The following is a 24,529-nucleotide window of genomic DNA, read 5'->3' as shown; positions in this document are numbered from 1 at the left end:
CATTAAATATCATGTTACACATCTAAAAAGGATATCCTGGATGTCCACAACCAGCCCTTCTTGTGTGATGTTTGGATGAGATTACACAAATAAAACGAGCAGAGGGGCTGCCAAGGTGTAGGTGCCTGTCACCGGACCTCTTTAAACATCTGCAATTCCCTCAGCAAGCTGGCATCAAGTCCGTCTGCTGTCATCCTTTTACTGCAGAGACAACTAAAGGATGAGCGTAGTGAAAATTTCTACTTGGAGGACATGAATATAGGATTACAATTTAATGATACTTTCTATTTTTCTTTATTTTTCCCCCTAGAGCTTAGGCTGTTTTCTCTCCTGAAACTATGCATTAGTATTTAACTCTCAGTATAAATACTCCTGGAAGAAACAGTCTGAGACTTTTTCCAAAATATTTAGCTTTCTAAAATAGGATGCCAGTGCCAGGCATCATGGTTAAAAGTCAGTCTCTAATTATTAATAATAGTCCATTACGGGTTAGGGTGGTAGAAATCAAACCACAGCTCGGCACTATCAATTCATTTAAAAAGAGCAGGGACTTCCCTGGTGGTCCAGTGGTTGAGAATCCAGGCTCCCAATGCAGGGGGCCCGGGTTTGATCCCTGGTTAGGGAACTAGATCCCGCATGCCACAGCAAAGGTCCTGCACACGGCAACAAAGATCCAGCGGGCCACAACTACGACCCGGAGCAGCCAAATAATAAATAAATACTAAAAAAATAAAAATAAAATAAAAAGAGCAGGGGCTTCCCTGGTGGCGCAGCGGTTGGAAGTCCACCTGCCGATGCAGGGGACGCGGGTTCGAGCCCCGGTCCAGGAGGATCCCACATGCCACGGAGCGGCTGGGCCCGTGAGCCATGGCCGCTGAGCCTGCGCGTCCGGAGCCTGTGCTCCGCCCGCAGCGGGAGAGGCCGCAGCAGTGAGAGGCCCGCGCACCGCAAAAAAAATAAATAAAATTAAAAAATAAAAAAAATAAAAAGAACATACAAATGTGTAGAAATCAGAGAATAAATTACCCAAGCAGTTCAAATGTTGGAAACTCTGTCTTTATATTCATTTAAGCATCTTGAAACTTTCTGAGGGGACTTAAGAATCATGAGTTTGGCTTGTATCAAAAACTGGTTCACTTATTCCTGTTTTTAAATATATTTTTAGATTTTCTTGAGGTCACTAAACATAGACTCTATTCCAAGGAGAATATCATTTCCTTTTGAACTTCTTATGAATTCTGTCAGAGACAAACATCTAATAAACAGAACCATTTCAGAGCTGAAGTCTTTAAGAGATTCCACGTCTATACCAATAATTTTTAACAATTTGGATGTGAGGGCTTTTGTGACTTGGTTCTTTCTCTTACAGAGACTTTTGCTTCTTCATTCTGTTGAAAGACACGTATAGCAGACTTATTCAACAGTGACTTGAATTCACACCCATCAGTGTACGTGATCTGGCAAAAATGGCCTTGTATTATTGAAAGACAGGATTGAAGGTAACATCCACTCGTTTGTTCTGGGCAACGTCTCCTTTAACATTTATCAGGAAACTCTCGTCTCTGCCTGGAAATCTTTCTTCACTTTTGGTAACAGGAAGAAGCAGACTTCAACACGTCAGATGATTAGCCAAATTTCAGATGATCTGTTGCAGGTCTGTCTTTTGTTAACAATATCCTCCTGGCCCTAGACCAGCTTTCCCACTAGGAGAGCGGCCTCTTTATTGAGCTGTTAAAATCACCAAAGTTTCTTCATTATTCTGAAAGGCTATCAATTTGCTTAGCACCAGACAGATCCAGGACTGTCAGGCTAGGGACATAACTTTGTTTTACAGATCAGAACACTGCTTTTGGAATATCTCTCAGACATTCTGCTCAATGGATAGGACTCATCAAAGCTGCCTTATTACCTTAATTCATGTATATAATTGAATGTGAATCTAGTAAACAATAGGGAAAACTTTCTCTTCTATACAGAGAAAGTAAAACACAGATTGATCACTTATTATTTTCCCAAAAAAGAACCATAAAGTTCTAAGGCATTAAAATGTACCCTGAATTACTAGATGAAGTTAATTCTTATTCACCTGGCTGTACCTGGGGCTCCCAGCTACTGGTCACATCTTCATTTCCTGTTGAGAGAGCCTGAGCTAGAACCACACCTGGCCTAAATTCTGATGCATTTCATACTTCGCCTCCTATTTCAGCCTTGTAACCTGCACAGTAATCCTGAGTGAACGGATTGAGGGACACCTCTTATTTTCAGCTACTCCCTCTGTCTTTCTTGCACCCAATCCCCTGTTGTGACTTGATTTGCCATCCACGGGGAGCTGGTGTAGCCTACCCTGGTCACCAGCACAGAAATGACAGGCCAGGCATTGTGCAAACCATGTGTTTCAGGACGGATGAGAGAACACAGCTATGGTCTCAAGGATCTTACAGTCTAGTGGGGATGGTCAGACATTAAGCAAATAATTATAGTAAGCTGTGATGAAACTTAACAAGAGAAGCAGAAGAGCATGTTTTTGTAAAGTGAACATTACCTGTTCTCCCAAATCTGTATAGATGTGATTCAAGTAACAGTCCACCACAACAATAGCTACTATTTCTATCAGCTCACTGTACTAGGATTTTGTTTTGTGTGCTAAGTTGTTTTGGCATGCATTATCATATTTGATCTTCATTACAATCCTGAGAGAGAGGTCTTCCTACGGTCATTCTACAAATGAAAAAACTGGAAGCTGAGGGAGATCAAATTACTTTCCTCCCCATACCTCAGCTAAGCAAATAGTAGAACCAGGATTTAAAACCCATAACTATGATCCCAGGCCCTGAGCTCTTAACCAACACTCTTTCTCCCTTTTGTGTACACCTTAGCTAAGTAAAAGATGGGATCAATGTGAAAAAACACCATCAGTACAATGCGTTTTCAGTTGTCATTTCAGAAAGATGTGTTTTCGCTCTCTCTGGCTCACTGCGTTCTCAGTGGCTCTAGGGTATGGAATTTTTTCAGAATTCCCTCAGGCTGTCTTTTCACCCAGCACAAAAAGAGGCGAGCGTAATAATTAAAATCAGGGCTTGTTGGACTTGAAAAAAGAAAATGCAGCTCCTCCAAACACAAAACAAAAACTGTTTCACAGATGAAAAACTCCTCATCCTTTTAAGATCCCCAGCGAAAAGTCAGCTTGCTGAAGGTCACAGAGTTAGGTGCCAAGTCTTTTGACATCAAGGATAGTCTTTTTTCAAACACACTGTCTTACTCCTCATTTTAATCAAGGGTGGTAGCAGCCAGAACATTCCAGTTACCTTAAAACAACTAAATATGTTAAAAAAAAAAAAAAAAAAGTTTAAAATTTAGGAAGCACACCCATATATTATCAATGTTAACATTTTAAAATTGAATTCCATTGGTATACCAATCTTTTAAAGATTACCAGCAAAAAGAAACTTTCCTCAACTCATAGGCTTATATAATCCAAGGTCTATATAACTGCATGGATGGGTTTTACGTAAACAAGCGTTCTACAGGCATTATCTACAAACATACATTTCCCCCAAATACTCCACATTCTTTTGGGGTCCCAGGCACCGGAAGCAGGCTGTTCAGTGCCCACCGACCCGTGTATCTCCCCAGGCTGCTGCAGTCTCTCCTCTCCTTATGCAATTCACATCAGTTAACAGTTCGCTCAACGGTCTGGAAGATGCCACAAGATTTCCTACCCAAAGCTTCCTACAGGACTATGAACTAGCGGCAGGTGCCTCGCAAATGGTGGCTAGAGTAGAATGGGATCATTTAAATAATAAGCACCTACTTGCATATGGAACCTTCACAGAGAATTCTCAAATTTAGGAAGCGCAAAATAAAGACTGATTTGTGTGTGTGTGTCAATTCTAAATTGCTTTTCAATGTTCGTAACAGGCACGCATTCTTTTCTCTGGTTTATAGGTTACAACAGACATGCGTGCATTACCTTTCCGAGTGTTATGAGTTATCATTAGGGTAGTTCAGAATTCTATAGACTGTATGTTAAGAACAGGTAATCACCTACCATATGCCACTGTCGGGGGTGCTGTCTATATGTTACTTTCTTTAATCCCCCTAACATTCAGAAGCAGCAGGTGCTATCCCCATTACCTAGAGGAAGCAACTGCATCTTCCCTAAGATCACAGAGGAGCCAGGGCCAGGGCCAGGAGCTGAGCAGAGAGTGAACTCGAAACCCCGCCTCTTAACCCCTCTGCCTCCTTCCCTCTCTAACCGTGTGTAAAGTGCACAGTGAGTGTCCTTACAGGAGTTCTGATTCTTGCCGATTACTCATGGAAATTTTATAAACCATCCACAGTATAACTTAATATAATATTAGTCAAAGTAAATTATAATTTAAAAGGACCACCTCCTGTTCCCAAAATTACACAGTTCAGTTCAAAAACCAATCTGTTACTGAGCAACGTCCATGCCATTGATCTCCATTCGTGTGGATAACTGGGGGTTTACTGGGCCTTGATTTTAAGTGGGAAACGATGTGCTGAGTCACAACACTCAAAGTAGGCACAGTAACATGTTCTCACGCAAACTTTGAAGTCTGAATAAACTGACACTGCAGAGGGGGGCTGTGCTCCAAGATGGGAAATTCCTAAAACAACCAGGGCTGTCCTGTGACACCTGGGGCCATGACCAGCAAGAGTCTGTGGGTGTGAAGGTGGGTTTGCACAACGGTTTGTGTTGAAGGAAGAAAATACAGATGGATTTGCAGCAAAAAAGCGTGGGTCAATTAAAAGCATACCCTAGGGCTTCCCTGGTGGCGCAGTGGTTGAGAGTCTGCCTGCCGATGCAGGGTACACGGGTTCGTGCCCCGGTCCGGGAAGATCCCACATGCCGCGGAGTGGCTGGGCCCGTGGGCCATGGCCGCTGAGCCTGTGCGTCCGGAGCCTGTGCTCCACAACGGGAGAGGCCACAACAGTGAGAGGCCCGCATACAGCAAAAAAAAAAAAAGCCTACCCTACATGATCTTCTGAATCCTCAGCAGACTGCCTGAAAACAGTTTAGAATCGAACCTGGAGTTGGGAAGATGAACATAGGATGAGTTCTCATGAGAAGGGTCTCGGGAGTGTCTATCCATTTGACAGTTTCAAATTGCTGCGTATCTCTAACTCAAAGCTGTGACGGAGATGATCAGAAATAAAGAGAAGGAATTACACAAGCCTTGTTTTTTTAAATGGGTTCATGCTAGGTCCCTTACCTGCCTTCCACTTGAGAGTCAAGTGTCTTACAACAATTATCCTTTCCACTAGGCCTCCAACATTTCAATATACATTTCTCTGTGGCCACCCTTAATACAGCATATAAGATGATGACCTGCTACCTTAATATCCTCTGCTTAAGGGTAAGTACCATTAAAATTAATTTACTAGCATTTACTGAGTGCTTACTATATGCTAGGCACATTCTAAATAGCTGAAATGTACCATCTCCTTTCATCCTCACAATAACCTCATAGTTATTGAGGACACAGGACACAAAAAGGAAAGTAATTTCTTCAAGGTTACACTACTAATAAATGGCGGAGCTGGGGTTCCCTTCCAGGCAGTCCTGATCCACAGTCCTCATTTTTTTTTTTTTTTTTTTGCGGTACGCGGGCCTCTCACTGTTGTGGCCTCTCCCGCTGCAGAGCACAGGCTCCGGACGCGCAGGCTCAGCGGCCATGGCTCATGGGCCCAGCCGCTCCACGGCACGTGGGATCCTCCCGGACCGGGGCACGAACCCGTGTCCCCTGCATCGGCAGGTGGACTCTCAACCACTGCGCCACCAGGGAAGCCCCAAGGTCCTCATTTTTAACCAGTGTGTAGGCTGCCTTCCTTCCCCATTCCTTTAACCAAATCTCCCCAAGCATACAGTCTTTCCACTCTAGAAGAGGTGCAGACAGACAGTTGTACACCACTGCTGACTGACCATCCCTGCTGGAAATGTCACGGAGCAGGGACTAGCTACAAGAGATGCCCAAATCAGCAAGACGTGGTCTTCACTTCGAGCTGCTCCTGACCTGGTTTGGAAGATGGACCGATAAGCAAGTGTCACTGCCCAGTAGGATTATAACCGGAGCACAAAGGGCAAAGGGAGCACGGAGGTGGGCACGTTACGCAGAATGCAAGTCCTGCAGGATATGCAGTGGTTAGCTGGGATGTGAACAAAGGGAGGGAACGGGGTGGTGGTGCTCAAAGCTGAGTCACCAGAAAGGCTGGCAAACTGGAAGGAGTCGTGACTTCATATACTGGTCAGTGAAAACAAAACACAGTTGCCAAACACTTGATTTCCAAGTATATTTTTAAGTCCTGCCAGCGTTAACAAAAGCATCAGAGCAATTCTGATGATCTGAAGTGGCCAGTGCTACCACAGAACAAAGTGAAATCACAGAGTAACACCTTCTTAATATTTAACAGTCAAATTCTGTTTTGTTCCTAACACTTGGCACTTCTATGGAATCCCTTATCTGAGAATCTATGAGCCTTTTACCCACAATAATTCATTCTTCAAATAACCTCATGATTGCAATAAGCTTAAGTACACAGACATCTATAATTCATTAAATTATAATAAGGACAGAAGAGAGAAGTTAAATATCTAGGCAAGGTCACCTAGTGAGATCGATATTCCTTTCAGTTTCACCCAGGAAAATGTGTGTAACCTAGAAACGTCCTTCTTGAATTGTCTTTTGTGCATTGAACTTGACAGATAACAAGAATGAGGGAATCTATCGGGAAGTAGACAGCTGTTTACTTCTCTAACTACTAAGTAACCACAATGATGAAAAGATTTTACCAAAGTAAAACTTAGATTCTAAAGTAGAAACTAACTGAATGCAGAGTGCTAGAGACAAATAACTCGTTGGTTTTAAAAGCTCTCAAAATACAAAGGCTGGAGTATGATAAGACCCAAATATGAATATCTGAGCCAAAACGTTCATGATCAATCTCATTGACTAAAAGCGAATAAATCTAAGATCACGACGTCCTGTTTCCTCAATTAAGGAAATTGGTTCAGTGCCCCAACTTTGCATGACTTGAAAAGAAGTTTCTTTATGCAGAACAACTCTTTAAGCCAATCAACTCTTCAGAACAGTCTATTTAAGAAAAAACAAAGCAAGACACTCAGAAGTTAGTGGTTTGGACAACAAAGCCATGGGGGGAATATGTAATTATATGTCAACACAATGATATGGTGAATCACGCTAAGGAGTGCTTGTGACCGTAAGCTTGCAAGAGGATAGATTTTTTTATGTAGTAGGTTTTGCTTTAATAAAAAGGAGGAAGTTGGTTGAAACAGCCCAAAGGGAAGAGTTGAGAAATAGTTTTAAAGGCTTTGCAGGAGCCCATCCTGGAGCCATAAAACATAATCACAACTTGAATGGACGCAAGGAAGTAAAACAAAAGGAAAAAATGGAGAAATGGCAGAAACAACCACAGTCAGGTGAAGCTCTTTAAAGATTGCAGTTCTGTCAAATGATTGTAGGCAGGAAGAAAAATCTTCCCATATGAGCTGTGGGAAAGGAAGGGTTTCAGAAATAATTAGCCACTGAACACAAAGCCTACTACTGTTTGCAGCGCTTCTGCCACAATCTTCATGCCAACGATACACCAGAAGCCACTCATTCTGTTCCCTCGTCAATAAAGCACCTACAGAGTTCCCTGCACATAGTAGGAATGTGGTGGGAGCTCTGTGGATGAGCTTAGTTGTGTGTTTGTAACTTAGGCAACCGAGGTGAGTCTTACATAGGGATGTCCTTGAAATCCACAAAGAAGATTCAATTTACATGTTAGAGAATGCTTAAGAAAAACAGCTACAAAACTAGGTTCTGAGGCCTGAACTGTTTTGCAGTGCATTTTGGGACAAGTATCTGCTCACCAGAAATTTAAACTAGACCCTGTGGCAAGCAGGTGTGCCTCATCGCCCTTCCTAAGGGCCAAACACACGCATGCGTATGCCACAGCCAGGCCATCGAGGACCGGAGGGAGCCACGCTGCTGGAGAAAGATGAATGCATGATAAGGGTGCGAAGAGGAGGGTAAGCCTGCCTCCTAGCTCCATCCTCTCTGAGGCTTCCTCAGTCTGCTGAGATAACAGAAGGCTTTTCTGCTAATCCTGAAAGGACTAGTTCTACAGATCAGGATTTCACATACCGGGCACCATGCTAGGCAAGTAAGAGATGAAATAGATGTTTTCTGACCTCAAGGAACTTACCCTCATGCAGATCCATGAAGACACCAAAGAAATAGTCAGAACCCCCTAGTGCGGTGCCCTTATCCCAACTCTTCCAGGGCTGGCCCTGCCTTTGGCAGTGATTCTCCAACATATTCCTCTGTGTGTTCACGCACAAACTACATCAGAGGTACCACTTACTAAGTTCTAGCAAATGCCAGCTAGGAAGCCCTATCCCCTAGCATATGCCAAAATCAAAATCTCACTTTAAAAATTATGATATTTTGTAATACCTAAGGAGGGACTTCCCTGGTGGTGCAGTGGGTAAAACTCCGTGCTGCCAATGTAGGGAACACGGGTTCGATCCCTGGTCAGGGAACTAGATTCCACATGCTGCAACTAAGAGTTCGCATGCCACAGCTAAGGAGCCCTGGAGCCACAACTAAGGAGCCTGCCTGCCATAACTAAGACCCGGTGCAACCAAATAAATAAATAAATATTTTAAAAAAACCAAAAACCTATGGAATCAGTCTACTTTGTGTTGATACCCAATTTGCAGCTTATTAATCTTCCTAATTTCCATCTCCTTCTCCTCCACTAGAGGTGCTGATAAAAGGAAAACAGATGACAGCAAGTTAGTCAACTGGTTGGTTTTTATAGAAGTTTTATTTAAATAAAGTTTGTGAATTCCTGTAGGTGTCACATGTCATCTTCATGCCTCTTTACTACCATTGTGGGTAATTAGCATCTGATCATATTTAACAATTCTCAACAGGTGTTGATAATTCCTTGTACATAAGTCATGGCCTTTCTTTGTGCCAGGCATTGCTGGGATAGAAATGTGAGTGAGCTCTGATCTCAAGGAGCTAAACATGTTCTCAATATGCAGGTTTTCTTTTTTTTTTTTTTAATAAAGTCTGTATTTTTTGGTGTGAAGGACCTGTTATTTGCACATATTACCAATTTGTAAGCCATGGTGTTTTTCATAATCCCTCACTCTTGTGTTTTTAATGACCTAAGGTAAATTGGCAAATTGTAGGTGTTATATTTTTAAGTCATTGCAGAAAAGAGCTAATAAAGACATCCATAAAGACAAGGTACATCTTAACTACTACACACAATTAAAAAGCAACCTTAATAATAGCTGACACAATACAGCTATTAATACAAGGCTTTTGCTCTTTTCTAATCAGTTCTAAGGGTACATATACACACTCTCTTAACTCTCACAGCAACTCTATGATTATCCTGATTTTCCAGATGAGAAAACAGAGAGAGAGAGAGTAGGCATAGACAGAAAGAGGGATGCTGGGAAGCTCACAGTGGGAATGGAATAGTTCAAAGTAGCACCAAGAATGTAGAAAAGAGGAAAACCTCTCACAGTCCATAATTACCGAACTGAGTTTAACGAAAATCTGAAAGAATAAGAAATTCCAGTGGTACTAAACTGAGTGAGGTGACTGAGCATATAGCAAGCACAGAACACAAAGGAAAGGTTTAAGTTACTGTGCATACAGATACAGATATTAGCCTCGGCCTTGTGAGAAAAGATGAAAATGATTTTTAAGAGTCTGACAAAGACATCATTAATGATTGTCAGGAAGACAGAACAGTGATGTACGAAAGGTAATCCAGAAAAGTCAGCAATGTCTTTAATAAAATAAACTGTGAGAAATATGATTTTGTGGTATATTTATGATATCAAACCCTGAAATAAAAATATCATTTAAGTATAATATTTAAATGAAAACTGATATTTCATTTAAATATCATTAAAATGGTTCTAATCTTCAGGAGAACCGTCTTAGTTTTCACCGCAATGTTTGGTGCCATGCACATCGGTGCAAATCTCATTATCAAAAATCAGGAGAAAGTTTACAAATCAGAACACATTTTCTAACATAGGTAGGGGAGTGAACATCATACTGGGGTCTGAAGCAGTCATTTTTGTTTTCCATTTAATAAAATTTCACAATAAACACTACTGCACAAAAGAAACTTCTTTGATGAAAAATATATGTGGCATACTGTCACAAAAATTACAAAATAGTAGAATATTATATATCATGCATTTTAGAGTTAAGTGTGCTGGAGTTTGGTTGCCTGGTTTGAATCATAGTTCAATCAGCCTATTAGCTTAGTCCAAGTTCCCCTGCACATATTCCTTGAATTCTTTCCCCAATTTTAAAAAAGGGGGTACAGAGAGAACCTACTTCATAAGGATGTTGTAAGACCAAAATAATAAAATAATATTTGCAATGCTCTGCTTGGTACATGGTAGGGGCTCAACATGTGTTAGCTATTATTTTCATTAGACATACATTTACTATTTATGCATAAACTAAAGACAGTACTAGAAAAATCATTTCCTAAAGATTCCTAAATCCACCAGAAAAAAGTAATGGACCCTGATCAGCCATTTTAGTAATTACTCTTTTAAAATTCCATAACATTTGATCTATTATTATTTCTAATTTGGTATTCCTTGGGTTTTCCCAATGCAAAGAAATAAGCCTAGAGAAACTATAAAAAGCAACAGCCCGTAATTAAAAACCAACAAACAAACTGGTCTGTAAGTGCCAAACCATTCATCCGCAGCTGAGACCGGTCGCATCTGGGTGTCTGTGCCACTCTTACACCATTTTTTAAAGACCCTGAGTCATGTGCGATTCCTTTATAAAGGTTTATTAGGTGGCACGTGTTAAGGCCGTGGTCAACAGAACAAATGTAAAAGGCTAACTAAAAACGAAAAATAGTATTTCATTCAATATCACTTAAACGTTTCTCATCTTCAGGATCACAGTCTCTGTTTTCATCTCAATGCCTGAGATTGAAGCTGGCCCAGAACATCTGGCAAATATCATCTTGGATGGACAACAATCGAGGCGAGCTCTTAGTTTTCTGCCGTCATGCTTTATCCTTCTTTCCTCCCCACCTTCCACCTCCCTTGCACTTTTCCTCTACGTGACCTCGTACAGTAGATGACATTTAGCATTCTAAGTCCTATGCCTTGAGCTATTTAGAGACAAGACACTACGTAACCCTAATGCAGTGGTTCGATGCATCTTCTGCCAATGTAGCGTATAAAACGTTTGCTCCTGCATGATGTCATCAAACATCATTTATCAGTATGTCTCACTTTCATGAGCCATGGAGGAAATTTATGTAGCTTAATTTAGAAGATGATTTTATAGCCATTTCCTGTGGGCCACAAGCATACAGACTTAAGAAGAGTACTTACTTTTGCTCCACGAAGAGGGGATCAAAGAACTCTGTTGTGATTTTGTTTGCATACAGGGAACACCCGGTCATGGAGCACAGCCCTGAAGAGCATCAGAAGGAAAGGGCTGTGATTACTGGTGTTTCAATAACATCCTGAAGCACCTTGTTTGGAAGAAAGTTACTATTTACCTGACAGTATGAATACAATCCCGGCCAAACAAGCAATTTTAGCTTTGGCTTTATCTGAGCCTCCGACTTTGGTACATTTCATTCCAAACAGGGCAAATATGGAACCAAAAAAGCCCAGGCTGACGGCGGCAATCATAAGTCCTCTACATGCCTGGATATAACCTGCAATTAGAGTAGGTCATTTACATTAACATAAAACACGTGGTTGCCCAGGAAGAAACTCATTTTACACTGTCCTCGTGAATGAGTGTTCTGCTTTCCAAAAAAATAACCATAATGGTTAAAACATACGTTAAGCAAGAAAGAAAAGCCAGTGAATCTGTATGGAGTGCCTGTTCTACGTCACACACTTTTCAGTTTGGCACATGCATGATCCTCAGGATATATCTCTGAGTGTTATTATTCCCATATTCACAGATGAAGAAACTGAGGCGCACAACAGTTACATAATGTGCCAGAGACGAGTTAGTAAGGGGCTGAAATGGATTCCATCCAGCTCTGACTACAAAACCCATGCAATACTGCCTTTCACCCTGAGAAACCTCATCTGCCACTATCTCAACCCTGTTACTCCTCTGCACGTCAGACCTTTAAAACAGATGTTTTAATGGTTTTGACGTTGTAATCTTTATAATCGAGCAGAGCTCCCACAGAGTCACATCTTCTAATATTAGTGAAAGATTATAAATGAGACTGACTGGAATGTCATCATGAACCATGAGAAGTCTAAATCAAGATGTATTTTCATGACCTTTTGAAAATTTTCAGGGCACACATAATAACATTGGGTTTAAATAAGCACTGGTTGGTTCCTAGAAGAATATTTTATAATTATGAAATTAACTGTTTGCATATAAATGGATGCTTTCAAAGTATCCTGAAAGCTTGTTCTGTTGGTTTGTTTGATCATTCCTCCTACACCATTCATTTTCTTAGTCACGTATTTTTATTTGCACAGCCAGGGTGATGGTAAACTTCAGCCTGGCTTTTGTCCAGACACTAACAAGTTTTAAGTTAACAGGATTTAAACTAATACATTTTTACCACATGCCGTCATTTTCATTTCAGACTGAAACAGTGCCGTATTTCAATCTGAAATAATGACGGCACATACTGGTGTGTTCATTTGTTAAGTCAATGAACGTACATATCTCTCAGGTTTACATTTGGCATTAAACTTTTTAATATGAAAAAACTCATAAGTGCCAAGATACACCAAGTCATTTATAATCGTGTTCAGGCAAAGTCAATGATAAATAATAATTCTAAGGTGACGATGATCATATATTCAGGGAATAATGGGGGAAGGTGGCCTCCAGTCTATGTTTCTCAGGGAAAGAATAAAATTTTAAGTTTCAGTCCTACCCCCAGGATCCGTTGTGAAGAGTACCCAGAAGATGCTCTAATTAACTGAACAGATTTAGGTCCCTACAAATGCAGAATGCAATGACAGTGATCTTCTATTTTATAGGGTGAACTACTTCCAGACAGAAAATAATTTCCCTGATGGTAAGGCTGTCAAAAACAGCAAAAGAAACTTATTTTTAGCAAAACAGGATAATGGAGGCTCATTTTGGTAGCTATAGTAGTGCTGCAGGGCTATCTGTGTCTCTGCTGCTGAACAGTGACCCAGCTCTATTTTAAACTTCAACCCTCAAGTCCCCCAACCAGAACCCAGGGAGCAATAGAAGCATAAGGGGAGGAAGCCTGTTAGTTCCTTGCAAGATTAAAGACAGTCCTCCAGGACAACCACAACTGACTCATCATTTACCACCAGAGCTACTGGGACAGTGTGGTTTCATTATTTTTTGAGATTTGTTTTAACCTGTGGTTTTGAGGTGTTTTAGCTAACTCTTACTGCAATCCTAAACAGACAACAAAGTGTGTGTGTGATATAACTTCTATCCTATATTTAAAAAACTATTCTAGAAAACCTTATCATGCACCATAATTTGCATTATTTTAGGAATCTTACAGGTTTTATGTACAGAAAACACACGAGCCTTGCAAAAGGTTAAGTCTATGGTCTGATCACTAAGAACATAAAACACATTTTCCCAAATGGTACACAGTGGTCAGAATCCCAGGCTGATGAATTCAACCCTTAATGTGACTGGAAAAATAACAGTAGGCTTTAAACTTTAACCACTACTCATACCATTTTTTCCCCCGAGTGTCTCACTCAGTTCTCCGGTCTCAGCCCTGGTACCTACAGCAGGATCAACTCTGCCCTCTCAGCACAAGAGGAGAGATAGAGAGCAGGTTCTGATGAGGTCAGGTCTTTCCTCAGAACCAACCAGAACCCTGATTTGGTGGGGAAGGTAACTCTCTCTGATGTGGGAACAGTAGCGATAAATTGCTAACTCATCGCATGCATAAAAGAAGGGTTTGGAGTTCCTGGGGATAAACTCCACTGTCAGCCATAGATGGAATCGAGTTGTTGGTAAGCCTGAGGTCTGTAAATTAGGGGCTACCAGTCCTTAAAACACCCACAGACTCAAGCCTTGGGTGACTTCCCACAAACTCTCTCAGAGTTTATCTTTTGCAAGGCAGACCTCTACAACCTTGCTTTTTTAACAGTTCCGGAGGTCAAACCTTGTAAGTAACACCCTCAAGTGAAGTGGTGGTAAAAACCTAGTCAAGAAGGCCATTATTTTTGGCAGGTCTAATTTACTGACACCGTTAATAGCTAATTACCACATTAAAGTGCTGGGGCATGAACATATTTGCTCAGAAGTTCTCTGAAGTATAATTTATAGTTAACTCCTTTGGAAGAAATGGCAAACATTCCCACTAACAAAAATAGATGGCATATACTAAAAAAAAAAAAAAAAACCTGGCTCAAAATGTTCAGCTGCAGTTCAAGGGGTGCTTTGAAAGGAATATGGGTTAGCAATAAACAGAAATCACCAGCTCATTCAACGGTGAGTTTTTCAATTAGTAAATTACTGTGACTTTAAATTAATGAATTCTGTTGGAGGAAAACTTCAAGGTGTCCCTTAAAAGTTAAAATGGTTTTCCAAATGTACCTTATTTTCCATTTCCAACTAGCAAAAATGAAAATATCCACTTGGTGGAGACAATTCCCTAGCAGTACGCCTGGTAGCTTCTGATTGAAGGAAGAAAAAAAGGACGTGCTTTCTCATGCTAGTACCTTTGCGTACTTTTTGCAAATCCTGGGAGAGAAGGGTGGTATGAGGGGCAGACACGAACTCTGAATTTCACCTCTGGTTCTTCTATTTACCTGCTGTGTATCCTCGACTGTATTACCTAATCTCTCCAAGCCTGTTTTCTCATCTGTAAAACCCAAGGATAACAGCACTTCCTTCACAGGAGGAATATGAACCAAGCGTCCAGTGAATGGTAAGAAACACATCAAAGCTTCCCTTCCATAACACTAAGATTGATTCTAAGCAGAAATTAGTTGGAATCTTAACATGGCCTAACATTAAACTGCACATTTAGCTTTTTCCTTGTAGGGAGAACTGGGGTAACAATGATACCCCCGGAGGATGAGCAATCAGAGCTTTGACCTCACATAGGATTTTCAGAATAATGACTCCATCATCTGTGTCCAAGAGGCATGTTCTTCCACTTAAGACTAGACGGGAGAGCTGTGAGCCTTCTCTCTCCCTTCTTGGATTTTTCTGCTTGGTTTAAGGAGAGGACTGGCCTACTCAAGCCTGTGGTCACCACAGCCCCTGGCAACGTGGCTTTCTCCCTCCACTTCTAGTGCAATAACCGGGAAATCCACATGCAGCGTGCTGTAGGCAGGGCCTGCCTTAGGCCCAGCAACCAGCAGATGTGGCTGCCCAGAAAATACACGGCAGAGCGCGAACAAGCAGAGGGGCCTCCTCTTTGGGGGAACTGACTTACCTCCACGTGAAAATGTAGCTGTGTGGTTGAACTCCCCCCAAATATTATTCTGAGAGATGATGAAAAGTAAGTTTATAACTTTGTGATAGGCAATGCTTTCTTAAGCCACAAAAGGCCAAGCCAGCAGGAAGAGACTGATAAATGCGATTATAATACACATTTCAATGTTCTGTATGAGAAAAGACATCACACGTTTAAAAGACAAGCCATGGGCCGAGACTGCAACATATATAATAAATCAAGGACTGATTTCCAGAATTTAAAAAAACAAATCATTTAAACCAAGAGGAAGCAAAAGAACCATGGGCATAAGATATGGACAGGCAAGTCACACACACACAAAAAGGGTCAATAAATACATGCTAAGGTGGTCAAAATCACAGTGATCAGGGAATAAAATAATAACATGATAGGATGTCACCCATTAAACTGGATGAAAAACTTGGTGGTGAGAATGTGGAGAAACAGGTATTCTCATACACTGTTGGTGGAATGTAATTGGACGATTTAAACTGAATAATAAAATGAATATTCTACTGCTCTGACAATACTACTCCTCAGTATCTACACTACAGATACACACATACGCACAAAGAGGCAAATAGAAAGGTTTTCAGTAAAGTGCTAAGAACAGTGAAAATCTAGGAAGGGTGCAATGTCCAACAATGGGTAAGTCGTTAAATAAACCAGTTTGTCCAGAGTAATGAATACCATGCAGTTGTTAAAAAACAGTTACTTCTATATGTACTGACTCGTAAAGCTATGTTATTAATTTTAAAACAATGCAGAACAAGAGGTGAAGTCATTTACGTCTCTTAAAGTCATTTTCTAGACACACGAGCACACGCGGAAGGCCATTTTGCAAGCTGGGTTGTATACAAATGTCACGCCTCCTCTCTAGGGCTGGATGGTTGAAGGCTACGCTCTCCTTCCTCCTCATTACCCCACCTGTCCCCAAATATTGAGACCATGACGTCCATTCTCAGCTCAGACACATAAGGTGCACACTATTCTGCACCCAATAACCTTCATGGAGTATTCATCTCTCCATCCCCTCCCTTGTCCCCCAGCTGTCCTGTAGAAGGAAGCGTACCTATCTGGCAGGCTATCTCGGTGACAGTACAGTTACAACAGAAGAATGTGTTTAGGACAGTAACTGTCAATCCCATATTCCTGAATGTAAATCACAGAAACAAGAGCCTGCCTGTTCAAACATCTACCTGGATGTGTGCTCTGCAGCGCACAGGAAATTCAACCATAATTCTAGGGAATCAAGAGCGTACCAGCTACTTATCGTACACACACCAGGACACAGACCCAGGTGTCACTCATCTAAAACCAGACACGTATTCCCTTATACGGAGTTTCCACCAAATACCTCCATCGAGCAGCAGTTTGCTTTTCGTGGCAAGCACCATCTTAGGGGGATTAAATCTTGTCCTTTATTTACTCAGTTATGCAAATACAACCTTGCAGAGCAGTAATAAAAGAAAAAGAAAACACCTCAAATCGAGAACTAACGTAAATGACTCTCAAGTTTCTGTCGGGATCCACCTAGTCACGTGCTGTAAAATCCTGGAAGAAAGGAGCCTAGGACTTGAGCAATCAGCGTGACCGGGTTGACATCACTGTCAACTAAAAAGAGCCCGTCTGAAACTAAAAAGAGCCAGTTTTCTTCGTGAACACCTGTTGAGACTAAAAAGAGCCAGTTTTCTTTGTGAACACCTGTTGTTCTAATACAATACAGTATAGAGCGCTGCTAACAAGAACTACGTAGAAAACAATTTACTAAAGAACAACGCTGAGGGAGACGCTGAGAATGGGCTTGGGAGGCGCGACACAGAACTTGTCAGTCTCCCGCACAAGATTCCTGCTGGCCAGAGTTCTCTACTTTCTGCGGCACAAGCTAGGGCTACTTACGTTCCTAACGTTTAGAGGCAGAGTTAAAGCCCAGCAGACTCATTTGTAGATGCGGGCCGGGGGGGTTTGGAGCGGGTGCTCCTGCAACGTTTCCTTTCCCCACACACACACTTTTAAAAGAACTAACGAAATGGCTAAAGGGAGTTCAGAGCAAGCAGATTTCGCTCTGACAAGTCCATTTTAATCAGAATCCAGCCCTTCTGGGTAGTGCTGGCTGGAGAAGACAAGCCCCCTCTCGTGACTCCGTGTCCTAACAGTCCCCAAGAGAGGGGGGTGCCACTGCTCTGTCCTCAACTCTCGAGACAACATAGTTGCTTCCCTCCATCCCCGTCGCCTGAGAGTCACCTACCCCACCCAGGCCTGTCTGCGTGCCCCTCTCTCCCGCCCTGGGGTTCCGGGCTCGGTCAGGCGCCCCCCGCGGGACAGACGTCCGGGGAAGGCGGGCCACGGGCACCGGGGACTCTCCCCGGCTCCTTCAGGCACTGAGGGGGACAGCGGGGCCGGGTTTTGGAGGAGTCCGGCCCGGGGGTCCCGCCGGGGGTCGTTGGGTCAGCGGGAGCCCCGCCGGCAGGCCGTGGAGGAGCGAGGGGCAGGGGCGGGGGGCGACGGGATGCAGACCGTCTAGAGCCAGCATGGAGGGGAAGTCCTTGCAGTTGGAGACGCCCGTGGAGTCGGTAACGCACATCTTCCAAAGGTTGGCCCAATAGGTGGCGGTGGTGATGACCGTGCCGTCGATGGTGGACACCTTCCAGTAGTCGGTGGGCAGCGTGGAGGACACCAGCACCCAGCCGGAGATGGAAACCATGAAGGCAATGATCTCCGACGCCGTGCTCGCCATGCCGCCCGCTGTAGCAGCGCTCGCTCTCGCGCACCTGCTCGGCGCCGCGACCCCCGCGAGCCCAGCCGCGCGGCTCCGCCCCCTCCGCCCCCGCCCACCCCGTCCCGCCCCGCCCCCTGCAGGCCCGGCGCTAGGAGGCGCGCGCGCGGACCCCAGGACGCGCCCTCTGGGGCAGAGAAGGCTCGCGGGGAGCTTTTACGGTCGCCACCTGGGTTCTCTCGAGCCAGCTGGCCCGGCGCCCGCGGTCTGGAGGAACGCACGCCTGCGCGTCCCTGTGGCCCCCCTCCCCCCCGCGCCCCCATCCCCGGGGCCGAGGCACAGCCGAGATCGGCTCTCCTGTTGGACAGACTGGCAGCCGGACGTGGACAACTTGCTGGGTTCGGGCCCTCTCCCCTCCCCTCCCCTCCCCTCCCCAGCCCTACCCATTGGCAATAGCTTGGCTTCTAGGATACCTTGTAAAAGCAGAGCAGAAAAAGCCTTTTGTGTGCCCGGAAAGGACGCCAACTGCTAACGCAGCCCTTGGCCCGCTGAACTCTAACGGTGTAGTGCCACGCTCTTTTGAGTGACCCAGTTCGGCTTGTCAAGGAGGGATCACTACGGTCCTGGGCTCGAAGTCGGCCTTGCGCTAAAATTCTGCAGTTCCTTTTGACCCGGCGGTATGCGGAAGGTCACTGTCAAGAGGTGCGTGGCACAAACCTACATTCAGAACAGCAGCCCATGGAGAGCACAGGCTGCGTCGGGGCCTTCTTTACAGTCCTGGTCGTGACTGTTCCAGCCACAGTGCTGGCCTGCTGATACCAACGTACTACACGTAGGACGTGCATTTAAGACGTTTCTCCTGTGGGTCCCTTCCAGCTGCCAGTTCTGAGTCTCTTCTATGAGCCGATGGGCTGTCACAGCTGCTCTGTATCTTGTTTAACTTTTTTTTTAACCACCTCCACCTTTTGCACCTAATTGAGGGATAAGCTCATTCCTTCATTGCTGTTTCAAAGCAAACTTAAAGATCAGGGTGTACTTTTGGCTCCAGAGTTCACACAGTTGAGCATAAATGAGAGAAAAAAGACTCTGACTTTATTATGGGTTTATTATTTGTCCGTTTAAAGGTCTTGCAGTTCGTGGTATGAACTTTCAGGATTTACTTCTTCCCCAAAGTAACCAAGGTCTAAAACCTCTAAATCAGATCTGCTATAATAACGCTAGTTGCTAACCCCCAAATTGCAGGGACACTTTGGTTCATTGTGAAGAGTTTCTCAATTCCCCTTTGTCACTTAAAAAAACAAAACAAAATTGGTACAGAATGAAATTAGAGGTGATTCAACATCTGTGAAGAAGAAAGGAGGTTGAATTACAGAAACACCAAAATAGATTTGGGAGGACCATTGGAGATTGTATGGTTATACTCCACACTCAACAAATCATTCTATTTCTTTTTGAACTTCTGAATTTTATTTTATTTTTTATACAGCAGGTTCTTATTAGTTATCTATTTTATACATATTAGTGTATACATGTCAATCCCAACCTCCCAATTCAACCCACCACCACCACCCACCCCCCACCCCCCACCACTTTCCCCCCTTGGTGTCCATACGTTTGTTCTCTACATCTGTGTCTCTATTTCTGCCCTGCAAACCAGTTCATCTGTACCATTTTTCTAAGTTCCACATATATGCATTAATATATGATATTTGTTTTTCTCTTTCTGACTTACTTCACTCTGTATGACCGTCTCTAGATCCATCCATGTCTCTACAAATGACCCAATTTCGTTCCTTTTTATGGCAGAGTAATAGTCCATTGTATATATGTACCACATCTTCTTTATCCATTTGTCTGTTGAAGGGCATTTAGGTTGCTTCCATGACCTGGCTATTATAAATAGTGCTGCAATGAACATTGGGGTGAATGTGCCTTTTTGAATTATGGTAGTGGGATTGCTGGGTCATATGGTAATTCTATTTTTAGTTTTTTAAGGAACCTCCATGCTGTTCTCTATAGTGGCTGTATCAATTGACATTCCCACCAACAGTGCAAGAGGGTTCCCTTTTCTCCACACCCTCTCCAGCATTTGTTGTTGGTAGATTTTCTGATGATGTCCATTCTAACTGGTGTGAGGTGATACTTCATTGTAGTTTTGATTTGCATTTCTCTAATAATTGGTGACGTTGAGCAGCATTTCATGTGCTTCTTGACCATCTGTGTGTCTTCTTTGGAGAAATGTCTATTTAGGTCTTCAACCCACTTTTTGATTGGGTTGTTTGTTTTTTTTAATATTGAGCTGCATGAGCTGTTTATATATTTTGGAGATTAATCCTTTGTCCATTGATTCATTTGCAAATATTTCTTCCCATTCTGAGGGTTGTCTTTTCGTCTTGTTTGTAGTTTCCTTTGCTTTGCAAAAGCTTTTAAGTTTCGTTAGGTCCCATTTGTTTATTTTTATTTCCATTACTCTAGGAGGTCAATCATCCTATTTCTAGAGATAATATTCAGTTCATGCTCTCACCTTCTGGACTTAAGATTCAGTGCATGGCAAGGTGTGTGTTCTGGTTCTGTTTTGTACTGACAGCCTTTTAGCAAGTTTTTGTTTCTATTCAGCCCAAATCTGGCTGTCTTTAACATCCATCCACTGCCATGATTTACACTGAGACGACACAGGGTAAGTCCTACTTTGGGGCCATGCAGCAGCTCTTGGGAAGTGTGTTTGTGTGTGCATGGCCATCTCACGGCTTGTGTGAATGGGAATATGGGTGAAGACCCGTTTGCTTAGTGGGATGCAGACGTAGTTCCATTACTGTGATCCTCTTGGTCCCAGTTTGTCCTGTTGTGTCATGTTGGGTTCATGGTGGGGGGGGGGGCTCAAGCTTAACACTAGTTTGGGAAGCACCTACCTAACCTCATCCTTCTCATCTTCCCTTCTATTCAAGTCAGTCACCTTTGAGTATTGACAACAAGTGTCCTCTATTCTTTTGTATGATTTGCCTTTTTAAAGTGCTTTTATTGTCTTGGTTTCTTGTCCTCCAGCATATTTCCACTATTATTTCTGTGCCATATTTCTTTCTGAACGATATGCTTATTTCTAATCCAATTTATTATTTAGACAACACAAGAAGTCGTGAACCAGGACAGTCCTATGGAGTTTCCTAAAGTTAAAATTTGCACAAATGTTGGTTTTATACTTTATTTCCTGGTCTTGTTTGAGTGTCTTTGTTTGCTTGTGTCTTCCTCATGGTAGTTTCTCACTAAAATTGTTGATTCATTTTTTTGCAAGACAAAACCCTGACTTACTTTTGACACAAAAAAGTCTAGTGTTGTGACCTTGAAGACTCACACAGCTCCTAATTTATCAACAGATTGGTTGTAAATTCCATTGTTTGGAACCAAAGGTACATTGTTTTACAAAAAGAACTGTGAAGACTGATTCGGAGTTTCAGACCATTCCCCCCAAATTTAACAGATAATGTAGTTTTACCTATTGTATTTAAAATATACACAAACCCACCGTTGCAACATAGCTTCCAGAGAAAACAAATTCTGAATTCTAACTTGAACCTCCAAGAAAGACCCTCTCTCTGCTGCATCACCAGACCGTTTAAGCCAGGATCTCTGGAGGTGGCTCTGGTAGTGATTTTTCCAAAGCTTCTAAGGTACAGCCAGGTTGGAAACCACAGCACTGATCAGTTGAGACGCATGTATATGTGTATAAACAGTCAATTAAGCAAACCAGATGGTGTGTGTCATAGAGAAAAAGAATATTCATCTGTTGGTTGAAAACTTTGAGAAAAGAAATATTCTTTTACTGTAGAGATGGTAACACACAGCTTCAACTTAAAAGGGTTGAAAATACCACAAACAACCCATAAATTATGACCTGGGTGGCAGCACTATTAGTTCTTTTGCCAGCTGAAACAGACTAGGGTCGTCATGCCTGTGGACTTGATTAATTTTCTTTTATTCTCTGTCTGTTCCGTGAGGTTTGACAGCCCCAAACTTCTCTTCCCTGGCATGTACTGCATATTAACTGCAGAGAGTTACATTTAGAGCCCACAAGTGCCTGACCAAAGGATGAAAAATGTTAACTTTCTTTAATACCTAAAGAATATTATGTAAGGAATCAAGCATTTACTTTAGAATGTCTTACATCTTAAGCTTTTCAAAACTAGTTTAGTCAGAAGAAACCACATAATCCAACATAAGAATGTCCAGAAAAGGAAAATAGACCGAATAGATTTTTTAAAAAGAAGTAATGTATAAATGACCTGTTTCACTTTAAGATTCTAGAGTCCCAAGTAACCTTTGCAGTTGATCTGCAAACCCATTTACAGAGTACCTTTCAACTGATAAATACTTCTTTATTTTCTTTAGGATTCAGTTCACTGACATTTTTATTTAACTATTCATAAAAAAACATTCTTAATTTAAATATAAAAGTGAATACAGTTAGAAAGTTACTTCTCCAAATTATTCAAAGTAACCTCTTAATTAACAATGACTTGGCCTTTACAAAAAACTGTAGTTTTTTTCCAATATGAAAAGTACTAATTTATCTATAATAAATTTGACATGAAGACATTTACTGTCCTGAAATATATTCTGAGCCTTTGCACTTTTGAGACCTAAAGCACTGAGATTTAGCATTGGAAGTTATTTCTTTGGGAGTGAAACCAGTTTAGCCGACTAAACCAGAGATTTGCACAAATTCTTTGAGATTCAACTCACCTGCCAAACCACACAGGTGTGCCTTTCAACAGCTCAAGGATTTTCTAAGCATCAAATTTGGTTTCAGTATACATTAGCTCCTTCCTAGATTCCAGTGAGGTGGCATGCTGACGATGAGGTGGGAAGAAACTAAAGTCCTGATAAACACGGTATTAACTAAAAAAACAACTTCTCAGGAGCCAAATATCGTTAAAGAAGACATTAACACCGATACTAAGATAGGAAAATAGCATATCTGTATTCTTTTTCCTTCGTTTTCTCGAACACTCTTCGTTTATCTTAATGCTCTACACTAATTCTATGATACTTGTAACTACTTAGCATGAAAGCTGCAGCGTAGGAGGAGTAGTTACGGGAATGGATCATCGATCCATTGCATCATCGATCATATATGTGAGTATATATTTATAAATTTTTTTTGCAAATTATAAGGAAATAAACTGTCTTATTTTGACATCTGGTACCCTTTGAGGCTGTACTGCATCGGAAGATGCCATATATATCTTATGAACCTGTCTTTCATACATTCATTTGAAACACACTCATTCCCAATTCTTGTGACCGAGCAGGACCCCCTCCCCCAGAGCCTCTGCTGTCGCTCCTCTCTGAAGTACCCAGATAATAGTATCTCATGCATCTTTCCTGAGTTTTTCAGATGCTAAAAACCACCACCAAGTGGAATAAATTAACTACTTGATGATCATGAGCCCGCAGACCTACTGGTGCCTAAGGATTGATAAAGTTAGCCACTCTCTTACCTCACCATCAACCAATCAGAGAATTGTGCACGAGGTGATCACGTACCCTGTGACTCCACCCCCAACCTGGCCTTTAACAATGCTTTGCTGAAACCCTTCCGAAGGTTTGGGGGGTTTTTTTGGGTGTAAGCCCTCAGTCCCTTTGCGTGGCCCTGCAATAAAACTTTCTCTGCTTCAAACTCCGACTTTTCCACGTTGTTCGGCCTCACTGTGCATTGGGCACATGAACTTGCACTTGGTGACATTCTGAGGTGTGTTAGGACTGTCTAGTTTTCTCTTGAGCACCTGGAGAGGTAAGTTTGGGGCCCCAGCAGCTCACAGCTGTCTTGGTGAATACTCCTCCAGCCTGGAAAGACTCTCACTCTGGGATGCTGGAACTTTCTAAGGCTTGCAGATGGGTTGGTTGTATTTTGCTGGTCAATAAGCATCTTATGAGTATTAATTCAACCTACCCACCCAGGTTGGGCAGCAAGTAAACCTATGTGGTTTAGGCAAGTCATTTATTGCTCTGAGTTGCACCTTCCTCGTTTGAAAAATGAAGGAGTTTGTTTTTTGTTCGTTTTTGCGGTACGCGGGCCTCTCACTGCTGGGTCCTCTCCAGTTGCGGAGCACACGCTCCGGACGCGCAGGCTCAGCGGCCATGGCTCATGGGCCCAGCCGCTCCGCGGCATGTGGGATCTTCCCGGACCGGGGCACAAACCTGTGTCCCCTGCCTCGGCAGGCGGACTCTCAACCACTGCACCACTAGGGAAGCCCTGTCTTTATTTTTTAGGAGAATGGCTTTTATAATCAGAAACATTTGAACAGGGTACCTAATGTC

General features: G+C 42.5%; 1 protein-coding gene across 2 annotated transcripts in view; it reads right to left on the bottom strand.

Annotated features, from left to right (window-relative positions):
• CLDN10 (claudin 10) overlaps positions 1 to 24,529 on the bottom strand; it is a 100,608-nt gene that overhangs the window by 4,133 nt on the left and 71,946 nt on the right. Inside the window, exons 1-3 of one of the 2 annotated variants that reach the window (XM_019920899.3) lie at positions 18,016 to 18,235; positions 11,602 to 11,763; positions 11,432 to 11,513 (exon numbers count right to left, since the gene is read on the bottom strand). In XM_019920899.3, the coding sequence (XP_019776458.1) occupies positions 11,432 to 11,513; positions 11,602 to 11,763; positions 18,016 to 18,235 (464 nt within the window). Of the gene's footprint in view, positions 1 to 11,431; positions 11,514 to 11,601; positions 11,764 to 18,015; positions 18,236 to 24,529 lie in introns of those variants that run through there. The other variant, XM_033843598.2, reaches the window with a different exon arrangement.

This window comes from Tursiops truncatus, chromosome 18 (genome assembly GCF_011762595.2).
Source record: "Tursiops truncatus isolate mTurTru1 chromosome 18, mTurTru1.mat.Y, whole genome shotgun sequence".
NCBI lineage: Eukaryota > Metazoa > Chordata > Mammalia > Artiodactyla > Delphinidae > Tursiops > Tursiops truncatus.
Note: the sequence above shows the minus strand (reverse complement) of the source record. Positions and strands in the feature narration are given on the sequence as shown.